Source organism: Anarhichas minor, unplaced genomic scaffold (assembly GCF_050575085.1).
Source record: "Anarhichas minor isolate MPS153535 unplaced genomic scaffold, ASM5057508v1 ptg000003l, whole genome shotgun sequence".
In the NCBI taxonomy this organism is placed as follows: Eukaryota; Metazoa; Chordata; class Actinopteri; order Perciformes; family Anarhichadidae; genus Anarhichas; species Anarhichas minor.
Window position 1 is genome coordinate 7,063,895 of NW_027466449.1, and position 13,280 is coordinate 7,077,174.

At 42.6% G+C, this 13,280-nt stretch overlaps 1 protein-coding gene across 1 annotated transcript; it reads right to left on the bottom strand.

Moving 5' to 3' along the window:
* Positions 1–1,122: 1,122 nt before the first annotated feature.
* Positions 1,123–11,485, bottom strand: cacnb3b (calcium channel, voltage-dependent, beta 3b). Its single transcript, XM_076090955.1, has 13 exons — positions 11,441–11,485; positions 7,558–7,677; positions 7,154–7,276; positions 6,905–7,026; positions 6,304–6,356; positions 5,958–5,977; positions 5,672–5,752; positions 2,757–2,815; positions 2,434–2,534; positions 2,125–2,276; positions 1,550–1,645; positions 1,241–1,411; positions 1,123–1,152 (listed from the first exon to the last, which is right to left on the bottom strand). The coding sequence occupies exons 1-13, from the start codon at positions 11,483–11,485 to the stop codon at positions 1,123–1,125; spliced, it is 1,173 nt and encodes a 390-aa protein (XP_075947070.1).
* Positions 11,486–13,280: the final 1,795 nt, after the last annotated feature.

A 13,280-nucleotide genomic window follows, 5' to 3' on the forward strand; every position in this document is an offset into this window, starting at 1 on the left:
TACAGATATGTGAGCTATACCGAGAGCCAAGATATGAATTATAAATAGTAGTATAGGTAGTTTCTGTAAAAAATAATTGTGAATAAAGAACACTTTAAAAAGGCTACTGGATAACCAAGGAGAAAAAGCAAGTTTTCATTTTCCTTGGGAGACCATGTTGACTCTGCTAGAAACAATTGTGCCTTTGAGGAAACATTTGGTTAAACTGGAATGACAGCTGACAAACTTCTGTTGAGTTGGAGGACATATACAGACTTGGTTTTCTGTCACTCTCTGCACTCTTTGGCCAGAGGGGGAAGCCAGGATATCAGAGAAAAAACCCTGGGAAGCTACTCATGTTTGTATTTGAAGTTATACTGATAGCGTTGCTATGCTACAGTTCTGTATGCTAACATACTCTGCCTTCACAGGTGTGTAATTTGTCTACAATGAGAGCTGAATTAGCCCATGTGTGTCTGGGACAGCCACTTGTGGGGGGGGGGGGGCTGATCACACATGGGCTGGCTCAGCAATGCCAGGTGGGAAATGTGACTTCCAGTGTGAAAGCACGGAGTTGGGAGTCAGGGTGGGAGGAAGGGTGAGGGGAGGTGGTGTGCAGTGACTGCACTACTGTACTGGTTTTTGTTACCAGTAGGCGTGCAGCTGTAGTAAGCGGCCCTGAGTTGTCGCGTGGCGGTGGGAGCAGGGAGCCCTTCCCGAGGGGGCAGCAGTGAGGTGGAGGCGCCTCTCTTGAATCTTCCTCCTCCTCCTGTTCCTCTGCCTGTTTCTGTGTCTCCTCTTCCTCCAGCTCACCAGCCTCTCTCTCTCTCTCTCTCGCTCTCTCTCTCTCTCTCTCTCTCTGTACTCTGCTCTTGTTCTCTTCTTCTCCCCAGGTGTGGCCAGAGAAGGTGCTGGCTGGCTTTGGAGAGATGAGGGCTGCTGCTGCCCCCTGGTGGCTGCCCTGGTCCCTGTGCTCTATGACCTCCTAGTCTGACCCCGGCCGACAGCACAGGCTTCCTGCAGTGGAGCAGGGGGAACATTTCATGAGAGGAAACACTACCAGAAATTAGTTGCAAAAGAGTAAAGCTCACAAGAGTAAGACAGGGAAACACTGTTCTACCTCACCTATGTCTGTGGTGGTGATCATTCTATCAACTCTTGAGTCTCAGAAAACTAAAGAAAACACAAAGAAGCCAGTAAAGTTGTGATTAATGATGCAGCCAAAACGTTAATGAAAGCAGCAGTTGTGTGTTTGTCTTACTTGTTGGCTGGAGTTAGCTGAGGGTGGGGTAATCACACTTTGGTCCAGTAAGGGGTTAACAGGGGCAGAACAGGGGAGATGAGTAGCACGCCAGTAAATGTCCAGGTACTCTGCAAGATGTTCACATGCGTCCTCCAGCTGATTCTCATCCAGGATGACATCAAACATCTCCTAATGAGTCAAAGATAGGAATATGAGAGTTACATCACTCAGTGTCCATAAAAGATCACTGTATGCATGTCAGCTCTTTTTGCAAAAATCCTTTTCTGAGCATTTTAATCATATATTTATAGAGGCAGAGTGACATACAGGTGGACACTGTGCTAGCTTGTCCCCTGCCATCATCTGGACGTTGAGGTGTTTGCTTTGTGACTTCCCTCGAGATTTGATCAGCCTGTGAAGGACCTGTGAGATGAGAAAGAGACAAAAAGAGTCAAGCCGTTAAAAAAAAGACAAAATCCAAGAAGTGAAGGTTATCAAATGCACGGTTCTAATTTAATTTCTCAAAATGTTCTTCTTTTATATAGTCGTACGAAGCCAGTGCATCGTGGCATAACATCTGAAATCTGAACATAGTCTTCGCTCTTTCAATCTCCTTTTAATGTGGTCAAAGTGTAACACGACAAAGAATACTGAGTTCTGAGAATCAAATGTGACTTTGAAATATCTTGTTTTGTCTGACCAAAGGTATAAAACCCAAATATATTCAGTTTACAGTGACATAAAACAGAGAAGAGCAGCAAATCCTCATATTGGAAAAGTTGGAACCAGCAAATGTTTTGAGTTGCTCGAATTAACAACAAAAAACAAATATTAAATGTATATGTGTATAATACATATATATATATATATATAAATATTTGGGGGGGGGGGGGGTGCTCTACTTTAGGCGAGGAGACTTTGACGTAGACAATGATGGGAGCCAGAGAAGTTTTGAGGAGCTGTGCTGGGTGGTTGATGGTGTCTGCATCCAAGACGACCAGCTGGAGAGACTTGGCCAGTTCAAAGATCCTCTCTATCTCACTCTGGACCTCGGCTGTCAACAAACCAAAGAAAGATGAGGAGTTTTATGGGATCACTTACTTGAGTTGAGAACAAACTCAACTTTAAAGAGAGAGAGGACATATCTATTCTTTGCAGGTATTCATCTTTATTTAGCAACAAAGGATCACAGACAACGTTCTTGCACTCACCCAGACTGGAGCGCGTGTTGGATCTCTCCATTATGGCCTTCTTGTTCAGCACCGAGCGCTTCGCCAGTGATAGATCAGCAGTCACCCGTGTAATAGAGATCCTAAAGAAGAAGCGTCTTATCACATCACATCCACAACTGTTCCATTTCAAAAGATGAGATGAACTTGTACACTCTTGCAGCTAAAAATAGATCATCATCACCATGTGTCCTATCGACACATGGTGATAGGCAGAATCCCACGAACAGCTCTGTAGCTCGGTCACAGTGTTACTGTACACTGAGCTGCAGCTGCAGAAGAGCAACACAGACAGACGTACCCACCTGCCATCAAATCTGTGCTTCAGGAAGTCAAACAAGGCTTTCTGCATCATGTCTGTTACCTAGGAAACAGATAAGGAAGTTAGGAGAGACTGGTGTTGTGAAATATATACCTGTGCACACACAATTAGCCCGACATTATTACTTATATTTCTCATTCACTTTTGATTTTGGTAACACTTTAGTTCAAGTCCGCTTATTTAGGATGCAGCCTCCACTTATGTGCCCACAGGAGGAGTCATATAGTCTTTACTTATATCTGCTTACAACCACATTATAGTGTTATAAATCACGTATCAAATGTTTGTATGAGACTTAAGAATACTAAACACTGGCCTAATGTAAAGTGTCGTCTTGATTGTCGAGTATTAGGCAGAACTAATATTTGTGATATTAATATTTTGTCATTTTACAAGAAACATCCGGCCAAAACGAGTACATAGTTAACATGCAGTCACATGAGAACACACACTTTTAAGCACAGTTGGACAGCAAAGACCGTATCAGAGTATCTTTCATTGTTAAAACAATTACATTCCTCGTGAGGGAAAATTAAGTGAGTCAGCACAGATAGAAAGGAGACCAAGTCCTCCTCAGAAATGTGATTTGCTTGTTGTTTCTTCACTTGGATGTTTAATCTTCACTGTACAGGATGATGTATGTGCAGAGTTTGACACTACAAGGCTGTTTTCTCACTTTTACACACGGATGTACCAGTAGGATATGTGACTTAACCATACAGATAACAACTAGTCTACATGGTCTGGAGCCAGTCATGGTCCATTAGAGATGCGAAGTCCTGCCCCCCACCATGGTACCTTATTTCAGAAAAAAATGTGTACAAGTTACGAGTCTTGCTCACATCTTACATCATTGCATACATCAGGTAAGATAATCTTACATTTGTGCATTGAGTATGGTGAAGTTTCCTAGCTATCTAACGGCTGTGTTGGTGACTGACATTGTAAGAGACAAGAGATGTGAGCGGTTTCAGCTCACAGAAAACGAAATGGTACTACAACAAACCCATTACTGCAACTTTCTTAACTTGCAAAACTATCTTTTGAATTGGGCTCCCACGGTGGACACTGGAAGGGGAGGGAATTTGTCTCTTTAAATGTAATTTACTCGGTGTGTTGGGGAAACCACAGCCCCTAATGCTCACACACTGAGAATGAACTCACTGGCGAAGTAAGATACATCCCTTTTCCAGTAGTTAGACTTTTGAAATTAACAATATTTTCAGATTTATAGAGCCTTGCATTTTTTTTTTTTGTGGAAAAACAATATTCGATAAGCAGAGCTTATTGTCTTCCATCATATGGGTAAGGGATATCTTGGGATGACATGGAGAGAAATAGTGTGTGTTTGCATGTGCACTGCGAGGAAGTGAAGTCTATTTTCAAACAATCCTGAAAAATGGATGGCCTTCAGGATAAGGAATGAAGTGTACAGTGGTGTCCGTGATGTGACAGAGACATGGAGGAAAGAAAATGAGAGGGGGGGAGGAAAGAAAAAAATAAGAGAGAGAGAGAGAGAGAGAGAGAGAGAAGAACAATGGTGAGCAACCGAAAATAATACTTTGCACAAGAGAGAAAAAGCAGAGAAAAAGAGAATGAGAGTGGAAGAGAAAGGGAGGCAGGCTGGCATTCACCACTGGAGCATCCCCAAAGTACATCACCAGAGTGATGCATAAATATTTCACACACACACAAAGCAAACGGCTTGGCACACAGCCTGCGCAATCATAGAGGAGAGAGCGAGGCAGAGCAAAAATGTCAAAGCACATAGACATTGTGTTCAATTACACGCATCACATTTCAGCATATTCATCCGCAGATTCATTCGAAATTGACATTTTCGAAGATTAATCGAGTTTAACTGCGATGTGTTTTCATTTATCTCATCCCATATGTGTTACAGAGAGTTCAGGAGACTATCACAGACAGTAGCTAATGTAAAGGGGCATGCATGCTGTCCTGCATCCCTCGAAATGGATCTAAGATTCCTGTTGTGTGTGCTGTAATTTCATCAGGATGTTACTGTGGTGTTTAGTATCAGTGTTAATGGGATAATGGAGGCGTGAGTGATTCCCCTTAGATCAAACCAGGCAAGTCCATACTGGACCAGACACTACAGTTCAGATTAAACTTGAACAAACAATAATAGGCGCACAAAGAAAAGACTAGCGACTGAGCTATATATGGCTGGTATTAATAGTAATCAAAGTCTATTAAAATAATAGTAAATACCCATCTTAAAAACCACAGCATGAAGTTAAAACTGCTTATTGGTTTTAATAACAAACAAAAAGACTACATGCTAGTGGTTCTGTGAGGATGTACTTATTCACAGCAGTGCTTTGAACTAAATGCTAATATCAAAATTGAGGGTGTTTGGTCTTAAACCAAAGTACTAGACAAATTAAAATCCTGACCTGAGGTTGGCGCTAGAGTAAAAAGGACCATGAATGTGAGGGGACCACCAAAGTCAGTAGGATTTGCTGTCACCATGGATGTCTCTACAACATTTCATGTAATTTCATCTATCTGATAGATATTTCAATCTGAACCAAAGGGCTGACTGACCCACATTGCCATCCCTTGAGCCATGCTAAAACACAAGAATATAGCCTGAAAGTAATCAATTTAGTGGTATGAAGTGGTCTACGGTAAGAAAATATCCCCTTTTCAGATGTTATAAGCTCCAGATGTGTGGTATTTTTACTTGGTCAGTGACTTAAAGCCAGAGATGCACAGTCTATGAATAGTAGCATGAAAAGAGACACTGTGGCTGAGAGCAATATGCTCCAATGCAGCTGCTCCAATTCCAACAACATCCTTGTAATTACTCCAAACACGAGACAAGACTTGAATAACCAGAACCAAACGGAAAAGCAGTTTTAAAGGTTGTCTCACCTCATAGCCTTTCAGCGAAGGCCCCACCAACACCACTGGCCGCATGGAAGGGACCACATCATACGGAGGAACATGTTCAGTCTGCACATGCCACAAGCACAGACAGGGTTTGGAGGTGGAATATATATAACATGTTGAAGTGAATTCACTGGAATAACACATGCATTTTGCTAACAAATAGTAGCTGCTCTGCATGTACAGAGCCATAGAAATGCATCGAGTGTAGCAGTATAATTGATGGTGTTCTTGAATAATTAATAAGGAAGCGGCCCAATGGAAAACATACCTGTTTCTGCTTCTGTTTGGCTTTCAGAATAAACAAAACGATCATTAAACAAGGAGGACAAAAGCTAAGAAGTGGCAATAAGTAATTCCTTTAGGAGAAAATATTTCACTTTCAGGGCTCCCTAAGAGTAGAAAAGTACAGTTACACTGTGGCCCTTCAAAAAAGTATCCTTTCTTAATTTGTATGTACATTTTGGAGGGAAACTAACAAACTATGTTTCCAAAGTCAAACACACACATTTCTTCTAAAAGTGAACCTTTTAGCCCAGGAGTAGCCCTGTATGTAAATCTGACCCCGTGAGGGAGAGCAGACAGACACAGCAGCAGCCTCCTGCAGTCCCACTTACCTGCAGATGGCGGGGTGGACCTCCAGCCTCCAGATGAAGCGTTCCCTCCTTTCCTGTGGAGCAACATAATGCAAAGCTTCATTATGCGAGAATCCCCTCAGGAGGCAATTTAGAAAGAACGACTTCCCAAACAGAGCAACACATGAGCAAGAACTAGTTACGTCAAAACCCAAAAAATAAACAAGTTTCAAAGAGTGTGTGAGACAGTTAGCTGGTGAAATTAGGGCAACGCAGAGAGACAGAAAGACAGAAAGACAGATACAAAGTCAAGTAGAGGAGTGATAACAGAGGCCCAATCCCAATCTCCTCGCTCACGGACTCACACGTTGTGTGTTTGAAGGCTTTTGTGAAGACATTTTGAGCAAATCAGGGAGTGAAAAATATCAAATAAATTTTACATTAAATGTTATGATGTTGTCATTGTAACGTGATACGTCGCAGCAAAGTGCTGTTCCATTCATATTTATACCATTTCAAGCCCTTGCAGCCTCTCACACGTCACCATTTAGCAGGTGACGTCAGTTAAGTCCCTGAGGGTTCAGGGCTTAGAGGGGACATTGGGATTTGGCCACAGATCAATCAGAGCTGTGTGACCTCTGACCTTGCTGCTGCTTTCTGCTCTTGTTTGATCCTCATGGCTTCTAGTTTGACCGGGCTCGGGATGAAAGTGATGTCCGCCCCTTCCTTCACCAGTCGACCAATCCACCAATCATTGTTGTATTTCTGCATGAGAGTGAAACACACCTTTTACGACTCAGGAGTAATGCTGCAAAATGTGTTGACATGGATCAAGTTTAGTAACAAAAGTCTTGCATACGACACGCTAATCTTAATGCGGAACGCCTCTCACCTCTTTTATGTGCAGGAAGTCTTTTGATTCAAAGTTAATAGCAGCACCTTGGACTGGACAATCTTCATCAAGGGCCCCACAGTAACTCACATTGGCTTTCACTGCAAATGCTACTGGTTTGGACTGTTAACAGACAAAAAAGTACAAAATATACAAATTAGATATGACAATAGTATCATTGCCTTTAATCTTTAGTCAGAAGTTTAATTTTGGTTCTATAGACAAGATAAGTCAATTTTATCTATATAGCCCAACATTGCCTCAAGAGTCAGTAGATCTTTATGAATCTAAGATTAAATTGGTCTATTTAGAGCAACCTCTGAGTTTTCACATGACTCAGCCGTTTAAAAGCGGCTCCTCAGGAACCGAAGGTGAATTTAAAGACGAGCATTGACATTTCTCACCTTGGCTCTCTCTAGCTGCAGCTGAGCCTGGCGCTCGGCTTCACGCCGAGACGCCTCCTGGTCCTCCTCCAGGGACAGGTCGGAATCCGAGGGTCGACTAGTGTAGGAATCGGCTGAACCCTGAAAGAAAGGAGGATGGGAGTGGAGGGAAATAACTGTTGCAGTCCAAGCAGAGAGGAGATAAAGCAACCACAACACCGTAGCAGCTGTTTGCTCAGAATTACTCATGTTATAGTAAATGTAAAAGTATCTCAGATGGAGGTCCTAACAGATACATCTCCCTCTGTGTCTCCCATTACCTTCTCCTTGTTCAACCTGTCTCCGAACCTGCCTGTCCTTTCCTGAAGCCATGTGATCTCACTAGCAATGACAAGTTCCTGCAGCTTTCCAAAGCGGCCGTCTCAGGGGAACATGAGTGTAAGTACTGCAACAACACCAACAACCAGCACAGTGCTTGTAGTCTATTTATCCACTCAGCCAGGCACACCAGATTTTGGCAAAGATCCAGAAAGAAACCTACTAATACACAACTCTGACAAGAGTACTGATAATGTGGGATAATGCTACAAAATACACCTTTTCATCCATTTTCTGGACTCCAGATTGGTCTGTCATCAAAGATGTGATGTAGGAGTTGGGTCACAAAATAAATCATGTCAAATTTTATGTTTTCAGTTTGTGTTCTGAATTTGTTTGCGTGTGAATGAATCCACATGATGTAATTTATGTCAGAATACAAAAAAAGAAATGTGTTAATTGGCCCAGCCTCAAAGCAGTTTGAGATATAGTCACAAAATTGAAATCCAAAATTTCTAATTGTTTTGCGTGTCACTCAGCACAAAAACAATTCAAATGGAAAGTCAATTCGGACCCTTATTAATGTTGGACACATGAATGAAACGCGTCCATGTGACTATACAACTGTCAGAGGTAGTGACGTAGTATCAAATATCGACAAAGACCTCTTATGGTGGGTGGGTTGGGAGGTGGATGGGTCCAACAAAATGTAGGACTTTCAAACACGAAACTACTATTTGAGTGTTTATCTAAACCTTACTATGTGGTTTTGTTGCGTAATGTCGTCCCAAAAGACGTGGTGCATGCACAAAAGATACATCCGATTGAAATACATTAGTTGGAAAGTTGTGCTGATCAACATGAAAAAAATGACTTTGTTGAATTTTTTTATTGAACGGTCTGGTGTACCAGATTTGAACTTGCGCCAAGCGTGTAAAACATAAAGTTTATTTCGACAATGAATCATTGAACTCTTCCTGCTGCCTCCTCAACTGTTGATTTATGTTTAGGTGCAACCCTGCATCTCCTGAGAGATGGTAGCAACAACCTGGCATTTAAGAACGATAATCAGTTGCAGACTAACTGTCTTTCACTCAGTGGACATGTCAGCCAAATATGGGGTTGGAAATATCCAGAAATGTTATTCTCTTTACATTGGGTGGCGCTGTACTAACATCCTGGGCTCAGGTATATACATACTGAAATCACTGTTTTCGTCTGGTGTTTAACCCCAGAAGGGCACAGGGTTTTGACCGCTGTGGCGGTAACAGTTTTTGATGTAATTTTGCAAATGGAGTGTTCGATTGTCGGTGTAAGCAAATGGACTGGGTTTACGTTGATGCACGGCAAAGCTAAATAAAAGGACTCTAGTTTTACAAAGAAGAGCATGTCTGTAAATGTTGTATTTAAAGCAACGCTTTAACCATCACTGGTAACGTATTGTAACTTAGGCTTACAACCAGCGCGTCAACCAGGTCCCTCCTGGAAAAGACACCTCAGTAGCCTCCAGTAGACTGGGCTCCTTTAACAGACACTATTGGATTTATTTTCCAAAAGAGGCTCAGTTGAACGTTTATTGCCACGTAGCACAACTCTTACTCTTTAAGAAAGCAATCATCAAATAACAAAATCAAATTTCTGAACACAAAAGCAAAAGCAGCCTCTATTCTATGGAACACTGTGATGGAAAATAACAAACCCTCAGAACCTGCTGCCGTCTTTAATAAACATGTAAACTTCCCTGCAGAGAAAGCCCTCACAAAGCTCACCTCACCAGATCCTACATTTGTCCTCTCACTCCATCAGCATCCTGCTCTTCCCCGGTGGCTGCAGTCCCAGCTGGGTGCAGGACTGGAAGCCTCCTCACATACCAGACAGGAGCACCCACATAAGATAAATATAGCTCAACAACGTCATCCTTCTCTTACCTTTTTTCCCTACCTGTCTCTTCACTCCTGCCCACCATTTCCATCCCTCTTTTGCTTTATCCCATGCCACAAAAAAAAAAAAGCGCAGAGTTTGTGGATTTCATTTGAATATCAAAGGCTGCCAGAGGTGGAGCAGAATCTGAAGAGTCTGCCAGCAGAAGAAACAAAACCTAATTAAAGCGCACATGGAGCTCTGCAGATGAACGGATTAAGAGAATTTATATTCTGAAGGGCAGAGAGTCTCTTTATCGCAAAATATCTATTGTCTTCACCTGCTATACACTGAACACACTTCTATAATGTTGCACATTTAGATTTGATGGACTAAAGTGAATATTCCTATATGAATAACAAAAAGACCAATAAGAGAAAAGTAAAAGCCATTCCCTTAAACTTCAAGCCAGGAGGGAAAGTCCTTTTCTCTTTGTTACTGTCCAGATCCCAAAATCCTTTGTAAGCATCACACCGCTTTGCTTACTGTAACTTTGCAGCCATTCCCAACAAGATAAAGTCTCTGATTTTTGTTTTTTGCTTTTGAGTTTCAATTGCAGATGCAAGGAATCCGATATTAAGGATAACATGTTTACATGTTTGAATCATGATGTTCTCAAAGCCATCACAGCCTCCACTCCTGACAGTGTAGGCATCACTGCATTGATAACATCACCTGATATGTAAAGAGATTTCTCACCATAGTGCGTCGCTCCCTCTCACCCCACTACTCACATTACATGCCACTATTTTAAAAGATGAACTGTCTGAGCTTTTAATACAAAGAGTGACAGAAAAGTCGGTGGTTTAATTTAATGGCAGGGAGTTGTGAAATGTGTAAAAGATTTGTGGGAAGTTACAGAATCTCAAGATGACGAGGCCTCTGCTGCTTTTACTCATTCTCTCTTTTCCTGAGAGCCTTTCAGCTGTGTGATAAATGCCTGATATTCTCATATTGTAGCTAATAACTATGTAGAATGTCAACTCATTAGTAAAGCTGACACATGCGTCTGTGCTTTACTGTTTCTCAGTCAGAGTCATGTGAATGTGAAAGCCAAATGTGTACATGTTTGTACCTGTGAGGTTTTTACAATGCTTGTCGCTGAAGAGCCAACAGAACTAGATGGAAAACAGATCCTCCTCATCAACAACATACAAATTATAATTGTCATGCTTATTGCAAGCTTTTGAAGGGCTTTACTTTTTCAATAAAAAAAAATTGCTATTTGTGTTTCCACACAAAGTATTTCCTTGCGGAGCTACAGTGGACGGATAGTAGTAAAATGAGTTCATAAAAAGACAGGAGATAGCACTTGAACAAAATAACTGTCACAATCCATGACATTCAACAGATGGGCTTCCCAGTGAGGTTCAATGTAAAGCTGTAAAGTAGACTATAGAGAGTAGGGATAGAGAGAGACAAACTGTATGTGTGCTGTACTGTATGTCCAGAGAAGACGAGAAAGAGGGAGGGAATAGAGAAGTGGAGAAATGCTGGCAAAGTGAGTGAACAGGAATAGACTTCTGCTGAGACAAGAGTGAGAGGGGAGGGGAAGAGAAAAACAGAAAGAGGACGTCTCAGAGCAGACAGACAGGGGACTCATGAATGAAGAGACTGAGTTTGCATGCAGAGTGATTAAACAAAGAGGGGAGCATCAACAGCGTACCTTGTTACAGATGAGTCCTGTAGCGCTCGAGTCGGAGGCAGACATGATTCTGCTGCCAGCGCTCTCTTCTCCCCCATTGCACAGAAAAGGCGGAACCCTCCTCCCCTCAGCCCGTGGTTACAGGGGGGAGAGAGAGAGGGAGACGCGCTCAGCCTAAGTGCTTCACAGCTGACGTTTGCTGCGCTGCCTCAACAGCCATTTCCTATACAAAATTGATGCCCCGACTGCAGCACTGGTGTGTATACATGCTGGCATACTGGTACAGTACAGTGGGTTTCTTCAGCTTCGAGCCAGTATCCGGGCAAGAAAGGGAGCTTTTCTCTGGTTTCATGCATCCTCTCCTCTCCTCTCCTCTCCTCTCTTCTCCTCTCCTCTCTTCTCCTCTCCTCTCCTCTCCTCTCCCCTGAGTCGCCCCACCACGCCACAAATCTCACGTATCCCCTTCCAGCATCACATTAATACATTCCTTTTATTTCTCTTATGTTCTGCTTTAAGAGAGCCTGGAAACGTGACATAAAATCAACCAGGCTGGTCTGGTGTTTTCTCTCACACTGCAGAGTATAATTTTTCACTGGCCCAGATAGAACTTCTAAAGACAACGGAGTCTGTAATTGTCATTCCTCTGCCATCTCTTCCCTTTAAAGGTGACTGCTACAAAAAGGGTGTGAAGTTAGCCGAGGACCCGGGAGACAGAATGAGAAGAGGACATGAATGGAGAAATGAAAAGAGGGAGAGGAGAGGAAGGGCTGTGCCCGCCTGCCTGTCTGCCTGCCCTGCACCATCCTCCTGACAGGAAGGTGATCCATGAGCCTACAGAAGAGAAATGCAGCGGTGAGTCATCAAGCAGCCATCTACAGTCCATCAGATGTCTTAATCAGCCAACAGAGAGGTCTCTATTGTAGGAGACAAGAATTGTTGTTCCTGCAAGCCAGGTTCACCATGCCTTCTCTCCAGGTTGCCTCAGGCACTGAGGACCCTACTTTAGCATCCATTATGCTGGCAGCATGCACTCTCTCACCCTCATTCAACTTTGACTGCTTAAGAATTAAGTGCACTCCACCAGGGCTTTCAGCAAAAGAATATCTCAGGGCTATTTTTCTACATGGCTTTTTGAAATGAAAGGGAAGCAAGCACCCAAACACATGCACACACATGTTATTTTAGTCAGAGCAACTAGCATTCTCGGATGCCTCTGGAGCTGAGAAGATAGGGCGACTATTTTCATCATGTCGTGCATGAAGCTATTGAGTAACAGCTTTTCAACCAGCGGGAGAGGAATGCAAAGATGGAGAGGGAGCGAAAACACAAGAAACAAAAAGAGGCTGCCAGAAACAGAAAAAAGGAGGAAACATACCTGAATAGCAAATTAGATTGATGGAGCAAGACAGGGAGAACTTAAACACCGGGACATTGAGTTTTATAAATGTGCATCATGTCCTGTGTTAGCTGTTTAAGGTCACTAACTTGAATTAAAGAGAGGGAGACTGAATGATAAAGACAAGGGGAAAAGGTGAAAGAGCGTGAAGAAAACAGAGGTACAAAGAAAAAAAAAGGCAGAGGGAGGAAGACAGCCACTACATTAGAACAATAGGACCAGAGATTAACAGAAGAATCTTTTCTTTTTTATTATTTTTTGCTGTTCAGTCGGTCTAAATATAGCTCTCCTCTCCTTCCCCTCCTCACATCACACACTGGGGTTGGCAGTGGGGAGAGGGTAGTGGGGGATTGTCAAAGTTCACTGAGTTTTGATGAATTCCCTCAAGAAAGAGCAAAGCAGATTTGAGACTGGCTCAGCTATATTCACTGGTGCCAGATAGCCCATCTGAATGTGAACTGGAGA